This window comes from Gracilinanus agilis, chromosome 3 (assembly GCF_016433145.1).
Source record: "Gracilinanus agilis isolate LMUSP501 chromosome 3, AgileGrace, whole genome shotgun sequence".
NCBI classification, from domain to species: domain Eukaryota; kingdom Metazoa; phylum Chordata; class Mammalia; order Didelphimorphia; family Didelphidae; genus Gracilinanus; species Gracilinanus agilis.
The window spans coordinates 578,743,629-578,753,958 of record NC_058132.1 but is presented as its reverse complement, the minus strand read 5'-3'; the positions used below and the strand labels follow the sequence as shown (position 1 = coordinate 578,753,958).

The 10,330-nt window shown below is 36.0% G+C and overlaps 1 protein-coding gene across 1 annotated transcript; it reads right to left on the bottom strand.

The window, feature by feature from the left end:
• Positions 1 to 9,607: 9,607 nt before the first annotated feature.
• Positions 9,608 to 10,114, bottom strand: LOC123240006 (caltractin-like). The gene has a single exon (XM_044667343.1). It carries the CDS (start codon positions 10,112 to 10,114, stop codon positions 9,608 to 9,610), a length of 507 nt encoding a protein of 168 aa, XP_044523278.1.
• Positions 10,115 to 10,330: the final 216 nt, after the last annotated feature.

The following is a 10,330-nucleotide window of genomic DNA, read 5'->3' as shown; positions in this document are numbered from 1 at the left end:
ATAAATAAACAAACAAACAAACAAATAAATAAATAAATATATTAAAACCTTACCTTCTGTCTTAGAATATATATATTATAATTATATATAAAATAGAACATATATTTAAATGTTTTTTATATATATACATATATATAGGAAATCATTGGAAATCATCCCAGGGATTGGGAAAGGCTCCTTATGCATGGTAAGTCTTGAAGAAAAAAGCTAGGAAGTGGAATGAAGTGGGGATAATATTCCAATCACCAAGGAGAGCCAGTGAAAGTTCATAGAGTTGATAGAGTTGGCAGATGGAGGGTCTTATGTGAGAAACAGCCAGAAGTCCAGTGTCCCTGGATTGGAGAGTAGATGAAAGGGAGAAAGTTATAGGACTAGAAAGGTAGGAAAGGGAAAGGATATGGAAAAAAAAAAAAGCCAAGCAGGATTTTATATGTGATAGGGAGTTAATTGAATGGAGGTGGAGTACAGTAGAGGGAGAGGTGACATTGTCAGACCTGTGCTTTAGGAAGATTACTTTGGTAATGAGATTGTCCAGATGTTCCTATTTGCCGATGACATTGTGCTGATTTCATCAAGTCCTATTACAGCAAATACTACAGGGCCTCCTCACTGAATTCCATGGTCACTCAGAAGGGACTATTCTAGCAATTCACATAGTAAAAACCAAATTGATGAAAAATGCCAATTGATGAGATGATAGCATTCAGTTGGATGGACAGCCTGTTGTGTTCATCTATCAATACTTACACTTACTTGTACTGTCACTGCAAATGGACAATGAGTTAGGCCCAGAACTGAATAAAAGAAGAAAATCAGGCTAGATTACATTTGGCAAATTGCATGGCATTTTCAATGATCCCAAGCTGCTTCCTACTGCAAAAATCCATTAAAAAAAATAACAGTATTCTCCTGGTGATGCTCTATTGCTGTGAATTATGGACCATCAATTTCCAAGTGAATCAAAATTACAAGGTCACTTAAAGGGCAAAGGGGTACATTAAGGATGTAAATTGGCCAAATTATATTTTCATCGTGACTCCTTGACTTCTTTTTCATTCTGGTTTTTTAGGAGTGGGGGTATATCGGTTCAAATATAACTCTTGTGTTCATTCACCTCTTCCATTTTTTCACTTTGGATGAGTTTAAAAATTTGATGAGTTTTAACATTGCAGCAGATTGGCCTGCCTGTTATTCCTCCAGGCATAGAGAGATAGAGAAAGAGATAGAGAGAGAGAGAGAGAGAGAGAGAGAAAGAGAGAGAGACAGAGACAGAGACAGAGACAGAGAGACAGAGACAGAGAGACAGAGAGAGACAGAGACAGAGAGAGACAGAGAGAGACAGAGAGAGACAGAGAGAGACAGAGAGAGACAGAGAGACAGAGAGAGAGAGAGGCAGACAGAAAAGACAGACAGAGATAGATATAAGCATTTACTTTGTGCTTTGGGGCAGCAAGGTGGCCTGTGGATAAAATGATACCAGGCCTGGATGTAAGAAGACCCTTCCTGAGTTCAAATCTAGCCTGAGACATTTCCCTTTCTTGCTATGTGACCTTGGTCAAATCACATAACCCTGTTTGCCTTGGTTTCCTCATCTGTAAAATGAACTAGAGAAGAAAATGGCAAACCACTCAGTATCTTTGCTAAGAAAATCCCAAACGGGGTCATAAAGAGTTGGACATGACTAAACAACAAAAAAGTGCTTTAGCTCTAGGGGCTATTCTGAATAAATTTTTTATGTTCATTTTCTCCTTCCTCCTCCAGCACTACCCAAATGACCTCATAACCAAGGCTAGTATGCTAAAAATGGTTTTTATACATTAAGGAGGATTAATTAAAACATAAAATTGGGGCAAGCAAAAAAAAAAAACATCTAAATGGGAGTACAAGCTAAAGGGCACAAAGTACAAGAGTCAGGATTAATCTTACTACAAGGGAATGGGAAGAGCTTCCTATGTGAAATACAGAGAGGGCAATTAATTGTTATCTTCTCTTTTTGGTAGAAGGACAGGTATGGAAAGGAAGAGTACTCTGAGGGGCTCCCATCCAGTTTCATACTAGATATGGTATTACATCCATACTGCCAGCAGCATCTCTGGCCATTGTCTCAGTCCCTCCAAAAAGGGTTCTTAAGCTGGAATCCATAAACTTCTTAAAAATATATTTTTAATAATAGCATTTCAATATAATGTCTCCTTTTGTAATCCTATACATATCATTGTATGTATTTAAAGTATTATTCTGAGAAGGGTTTCATAGGCTTCAATAGATTACCATAGATACAAAATATATTAGACACAAGCAATGAGGAAGAAATAAATCCCATTGCATATTCTTTTTTTTTTTTTAATAACACTTACTTTCTGTCTTAGAATTGATGCTAAGTATTGATTCCAAAGCAGAAGCGTAGATAATAGAGGTTAAGTGACTTGCCCAGGGTCATGCAGCCAGGTAGTCTCTGAGGCCACGTTTGAACCCACGACCTCTCATTTCCAAGCCTGGCTCTTTATACAGTTAACCACCTAGCTGCCCATTACATATTCTTACTCCTCAGGATAGAGAAAGCACTTATTCCTCTCTAACTTCCTCTGTCTCTCTCTTCTTACCAGAATCTTTCATGTATCAATCCCAGACAGGTACCATGTGTACAGCCTCCAAAGTTTTCCCTCAAATATCTATTGCTATGCATCTTGGGATGGCTGTGTCTTAAAAAGTATATTACATATGCATATCCTTAGTAGCTGTATTTGCTAAAGCGGTTGTTAAAATTAATTTGCATCCCCTAGACACCTGCCAGCTAATGCTATGGAAAGGTGGTGGAAAAGCCTTTGTTAGATTGCATTAATCTATTTAAAACTTAAAATTTAAAATTGTTGTAGATAATTTAAAAAGTAGACAATCCACATATAGACACATAACCTAGAGCTGGCTACATTTCTGTATCAAGAGCAGATGAGTAGTTTAAAAAAAATCTTAAGTCCTGATTTTAAAAAGTTCCCTCTTTTCTCTCTGTTTTGTTGGATAAGAATGGGCAAAAGGCAATGAAAAGCATTGATTCATTTGACATTGGCTGCAGTTCAATGTTCATCAATAAGGATAGGCTGCGCGATGATCTTGGCTAGCTTTGAATCTGTTCTGCAGAGCTCACACATGACATTATTGGAAGGATAGTTAGACAAATGGTGGGGCTGTGACAAGGGACTTGTTTGTTTTTGCATTATGAAAACTATTTCTCCTCTTCCCAGTGCATTTTTTTTTCCACAGAGAGGGGGTGAGACATGGCTCACATAGTTTATGGAGATTTGACCTTTCTTAATAAAGTACAACTAGTGTACTTCAAGTTACACATCAATTCATGAATAATTACAGTTTAACAAAGTGTAGGAGTCATCGTTCCACCTCCAAGAGACAAAGAGTAATTTGGCTTTTGTGAAGAAATTTCAGAGGAATCTAGGAACTCCATCTGCCTTCATCTTTGTCTTTCCTGTTTCCACTGTTTGTAATGACAGCTCTTTGTCAGACTGGCAACAGCTTTGAAGGAGGCTGTGGCTGTGCTTCTAATAATACATCTTTGAATCAGGAATGAGCAAGAAGGTTGGAAAAGAGGGATGAGTAAAAAAAAAAAAAAGAGTAGGAAATGGAAAGTAAAGCATCCTTTGTAAAAAACAAAAAAGCATAGCATTTTGGAGTTGAATGGGACCTTAGAGATTATCTAGTCCAATTGATTTGCTTTACAGATAAGGCACCTGAGGTCCAACATGGGTAAAAATGACTTTTCCAAGGTTGCATAGCTTGTGAGTAACATAACTACGAGTGGGAAACAGTTAGGCTGAGTCCCAAGGCAATCCTTTTCCCATCACTACACAACGCCTTGCTCTACAAGCATGGCATTATCCCAGAGTTCTACATTTAACATTAGAAAACTTTGGCTTACTACCTCTGTACCCTTCAACAAGTCATTTAATAATCAATTATATTTATTTCTGTAGCACTGTAAGATTTGAGAAGCTCTTTACATGTCATTTCTCATTAAATCTTCATGACAACCCAACTAAATTGAAACTCCAGATAATATTATCCTCATCTTACTTTGATGAGAAATTTGGACTCGAGATTAAAAAGCTTGCCCATGTTCACATCCCCAGAAGTATGAGAGGCAGGATTTGAACATAGTTTTTCCAGATTTTAGATAGTACTCCATACTATGCTATACCGAAATTTCCATATTTAAATGGAAATATACGTGTGTCCTTGACTTCACGGTCTTCTTGTCAGTCAGTCAAGAACCATTTATTAAGTCAGACTATGTTACCTCCTGGGGACACAAAGTATAGCTAAAACAAGTATCCTTACTTCAAGGATATCATATTTTAATGAGGGAGACACATGCAAGTAACTACTTATCTATAAGTCATATAGAGTATTTGGAAGGTAATCTCATTAGGAAAACACTAACAGAGGTTGAGAGGTGCAATTAGAGGCAGAAAGACCCCCAACAGAATGTAATGTCTATAAAGAATATTATGTAAATATAAGCCATTAAAAAAAGTAGAACCAGGGAACTTTCTACATTTACAATAATGAGCAAGGTTGGAGTGATTAAGTAAGCCAATCAATCACATTACCCAAATGGATTTTTAAAAGTCTTAAGATGTTAAGCCCTTAACAATGTGATTACACATCTCAATCAAAATGTGAAAAGTCTTTAATCAGTTTAAGAACATCCTGGAGAGGGGCAGCTAGGTGGTACATTGGTTGGGGCCTCAGTTCCTGAGTTGAAAGGACTTCAATTCAAATATGGCCTCAGAAACTTCCTAGCTGTGTAATCCTGGGCAAATCATTTAATCCCACTTTCCTAGCCCTTGCCCATCTGTCTTAGAATTGTGGGAGGAAGGAAGGAAGGGAGGCTGGAAGGGAGGAAGAAAAGAAGAAAGGAAGGAAGAAAGGAAGGAGGGACAAAGGGAGGAAGGAAAGGAGAAAAGATTCTTAAGAGCTATTAAATAAATGAACTTCAGTGATATAGATTAAGAAAACTATTTCAATTCAATGAGGAAAATGATATTAACTTGAGAGACCTGTTTGAAATTGGAACTCAAGAGATTAGAATAAGTGGAAAGAAAAGAGCATTTCTAGGGCAGCAAGATGGCACAGTGCATAAACAGAATACCAGGCCTGGAGACAGGAAGCTCTGTGCTCAAATCCATCCTCAGATACTTACTCTGTGACCCTGGGCAAGTCACTGAACCCTGTTTAACTCAGTTCCCTCATTGTAAAATGAGCTGGAAAAGGAAATGGCAAACCTGCCTAGTATCTTTGCCACAAAAATCCCAAATGGGGTTCATGAATTGTCGTACACCACTGAAACAATCGAACTACAACAACCAAGAGCATTTCAGCTAATCATTTGAGAAGAATCATTTTGGGGTAGAGGAACAGATCCTGGGGTCTCAAGTTAGTCTCCATTTCTCTAGAGGATTGCCTTGTAAACTTCAGAGACCCAGAGAACTTCCCATCTTTTTAGCTATATTCCTGAGATAGCTCAAGTCAATGTGTGCATTGGGAGCCAAGGTTGCAGAGAGGAGGAATGGTGTATAAATTATCCAATGTGAGTACTGCATCAATCAGTTTTGCTCAACTTTATTTTTCGAGGGTTTTGTTGGGGGCAGGGGTATGGAGGAGGGGTTCAGCAATGGTCATTGGAAAATAACTGGTTCAGCAATGGTCATTGGGAAATAACTGGCATAAAAAGCAAAAAAATCTCAATAGAATATAAGAAGTGGGCTATTATTATTATTATTATAATGTAAGTAGAATAAAATGGAGGATTGAAGTTGGGCAACATATATAGATATTTTTTTCTAAAAGCCAACTTTTGTATAAAGAATCTAGAAAATTACCCTGATTCTTTCTTCCACTTCACTTACATAAATACATATCATATATATATATATGCATATATATTTTCACTTAAGTAAAATGTAGCTTATAACACATCCATTTTGAGGGAAATGGTATTTTTAAAGATAAGTAGGATTTTAGGTTTGTATTACTGCCAAAATGTAGTGCAGAATAGAAAATGTTTCATAAATTCATCTTTTACATAGCTTGGGTGAGCCTCATAAATACTAAATTAGATTGTAGATGGCATTCATAAAGCCTTTAATAACCATCTCACTTGATCTTCATGACAACCTATGAGGGAAGATACTATTAGTATTCCCATTTTACATATGAGGCAATTTAGGCTCAGAACTATAAAGTGACAACTGGTGAGTGTCTGAGGTGGGACTTGAACCCAGATCCTCCTGCCTAAGATTATATATATATATATATATATATATACAATACATACTGTACTGTATATTTGTGGAAAAAACACAGATCTGGGTAATACTTTTTAGCCAGGTGGGATGAGAAAGTTTCTAAACACTCTGGGAAAAAAAAATGAACTTTCTCAAACATCTGGATAAGTAGGCTTTTTCAGATTGTTTTGGATCTGTGTATTTTCTATGCTTTGAGATTGCCGGAATCAGACAGATTTTGCTTTAGTTGTGCTAAAGATAAGGGAGGCAGATGTTCTCCTATGTTGTGTGCCAACTTTGCTCATTTCATCTGTCCCTTTATATCAGTCCTTTTGAAAACTGGTATTGAGAAAGTGTGAACCAATCTTGTACACTTCATAAAAGACATGTGATTGTATACATATGCCATCTTCCAACACCAAAACCAGTGCTTTGGAGGCAAGAGTGTCTATTGGCAATGTCTTCCCCATCTGCTTTATGTTGTAAATAAAGAATTAACACCATGTTTAGTAACACAGAAACATATCACAACTAAGTACCAAAAGCAATGGCAGAGGAAAAAAATTTCTGAAGTTATCAAAGTGAAAAAGATATTTTGGGATCTTATTCATTTAAATTAGTCTGGCAAATTTAATTACCAATTAAACCATCCTGAACTTCTCTACACATTCTATTTGTACAGGTTTCTATATTGCATGTATAGTTTTTCACATTATTATTTTCAAAACCATGATTCAAATATATTGAGTTCTGAAAGAAATTGATATCTTCTATTCACATTGCTGAATTTCCAGCATGTACCTTTTAAATCAGATATAGTATCTCATTTTTCAAACATGAGCCTGGCTAGCATGATTCATTACTAAGAAATCTGGACCACTCTCAGATCTCTCAGAGAAATGTTAAAATGATCTCTTATTATGTGGCATAGATAGACTTGGTCTATTTTAATTGATTTCAAAGTTCAGATGATTGTTGTTGCTTCTATTCTGCTAGTCTCATTTATTTGTCTTACTATTTAATAGTGCTTTGCTAACAAAAAGGTCACAGCCATTAGTTTTGGGTATGGCACTTCCTGAATCATCATTGATGCCAGGGATAAGCTTGGTGCCCAAAGGAATATTTTTCCTTTTCAATGTCATTAATTTGTTTATTTATTCATTCATTCATTCATTCATTCATTCATTCAACAAATGTTTACTGATTGGTTATGGTTATATAGAACACTGCTAAGCAATGAGAGTGTTAAAACATTTAGACAAACGTCCTTGCCCTCATGGAAGTTACAATCTAGTAGAGGAATAATACATAATTATAGAGATCTGAAATATACAATATTAAAAGATGAATGCACCGTTTGTCATTTTTTAAGTTGTGTCTAACTCTTCATGACCCCATGTGAGGTTTTCTTGGCAAGGATACTTAGAGTGGTTTGCCATTTCCTTCTTCAGTTCATTTTATAGTGAGAAAATCAAGACAAATAGTGTTAAGTGCCTTGCCCAGTGTTATACAACTAGTAATGTCTAAGGCCAGATTTGAACTCATCTTCCTCATTCTAGGCCTGGTGCCTTATCCACTGTGCCTCCTAGTTGTCCCAAATTCTAGAAGATAAGGTAGGAAGACAAGGGAAATATTACAACACAAAACATTATTGTATAGGAGACTAGAAAGGTCTTTATAATAATACCTAGCAATTATAAAGCACTTTAAGGTTTCCAAAGAACTTTATGTATGTTATTTTTTCCTTTAGTTTTTCCCCACACTCTATATAAAGGAACAACTTAAAAAGAAAAAACTTGCCAATTAAAAAATGAAATAGATAACTTTAAGTACATTAAATTTAAATGTTTTTGTACAAATAAAAAATGTTGCCAAGATTAGAAGGAAAGCAGAAAATTAGAGAAATTTTTTCATAGTCTCTCAGAGAGAGGTCTTATATCTAAGATATTTAGAGAATTTTGTCAAATCGATAAAAGAATCCTCAATTGATAAATGGGTAAAAGTTATGAATAGACAATTTTCAGAGGAAGAAATCAAAGTCATATGTAGGTATATGAAAAAAATTCTCTAAATTGCTACTGATTAGAAAAATGAAAACCAAAACATTATGTAATGTCATCTCCCACTCATTAGACTGGCTAAAATAACAAAAGGGAAAATGACAAATGTTGGAGGGGATGTGGAAAAATGAGGACTCCAATACACTGCTGGTGGAACTGTGAACTCATCTAACCATTGTTGGAGAGCAATTTGGAATTATGACTAGAGAAATATAAAACTGCATATACCCTTAGAACCAGCGATACCTTTGCTGAGTCTCTTTCCCAAGGAGATCTGAGAGAAAGGGGAAAAAAATCTATATGCTTCAAAATATTTATAGCAACTCTCTTTGTGGTGGTAAAGAACTGGAAATTGAAGGGATGTTCATCAGTTAGTAAATGGCTAACCAACTTGTGGTGGAATACAATTTTACAATTTTGCTGTAAGAAATTTTGCAAATTAATTTTTCAAAAACTTATAAAGAGCTATGTGAGATAACAAAGAACCAAGAGAACATTACAGCTACAAATTTAATAGATAAATAATAATTTGTGACTATTCACCACCAGAGAATGAACTAAGAAGTGGAAACACAAAAGATATAATCTATATATACGTATCTGTTTGCTGAATAATGTTTTCTATAGTGTGGGGAGAGGAGAGAGGAGTGGAGATACCTGGAAATAAATTCTATTAATAATTTTTTTTTTTAGAAAATTCTAACTTTTTGTCTTAGAATCAATATTAAGTATGGGTTCCAAGCACAAGAGTGATAAGGGTTAGGCAATGGGGGGCTCAAGTGACTTCCCTAGGGTCACACAACTAGGAAGTATCTTTGGTCACATTTGAACCCAGGACTTCCCATATCCAGGCCTGGCTTTCTATCCACTCAGCCATCTAGCTGCCTTGAACACTATCTTTAATAAGAACAAAAATTCGCTGTCTATTTTTAAATTTCGCAAAGGAAAAGAAGTCAAAGTTCATTTATTACTTTCAAAAGTTTGAAAAAATTTCCTGGCTCAGTAAGATGAGAAAAGAGAAGAAAGAAAGTTTTGCATCTTTTACCTGGGGTTTGCATGATAGGCTTTGCAGCCACTCTCTTAAAGTCAGGCTAAGTACCTGGAAGCCAGGCACAGAGTTGGCCATAAAGATAAAACACTATCCATACAATCTGAAAATTTAAATGGTAAACATTTAGGTATCAAATCGCAGATTAATAAAATAAAGAATAACAACTGTTTAAAAACAAAGTTACAAAAGAATTAGTATTAATAAAGACTGTTTTTCTTCATTATCTTCAAAAACTCTCTTTCATTCAATTTTCCATTGCCAGAATGATCAGCTTCATCCAGCATTTCCTGAAGTTCATCATCTGATAAATTTTCTCCCAATTCCTTGGCAACTTTCTTAATATTTTTGAGGGTGATCCATCCTGTATTATCATCATCAAATAACTTGAAAGCCTTCAAAAGTTGTTCTTTTTCATCCTTTTCCCTCATCTTCGCAGTGATCACGGTAAGAAAGCTTTCAAAATTAATGGTGCCAAGTCCTTCTTTGTCAATCTCTGCCATCATGTTATTAATTTCTTCTTTCTGTGGCTCAAACCCTAGTGCACAAACTGCAGCCTTTAGTTCTTTCAAGTCAATATTTCCGGATCCATCAACATCAAAGAAATTGAAGGTCTCTTTAATTTCATGTTTCTGTCCCTCAGACAATTCGACTTTCACTTTAGGCTTCCTCCGCTGCCAGGTACCTGATTGAGAATTAGATGCCATAGCGGAGAAAATAGTGCGGTTGCCCGAAATGGCTTCGGACCCAGACGCTGCTGCCTTAATATGACCTCAGCACCACAATGGTTGCCAAGGTGAGTTCTCTGTGAGCAACAGAGAGCTGCTAGCTGCTATTATTACCCTCATTTTACAGATGAGGTAAGCGAGCCTAAGATAAGTGAATTATCACATCGTAGTCCAAGATCTGGGCAAGCCCTGACA

What these genes read in the sequence shown, in the direction of transcription:
- LOC123240006 (XM_044667343.1), bottom strand. Translation starts at nt 10,114, where the DNA reads ATGGCATCTAATTCTCAATCAGGTACCTGGCAGCGGAGGAAGCCTAAA.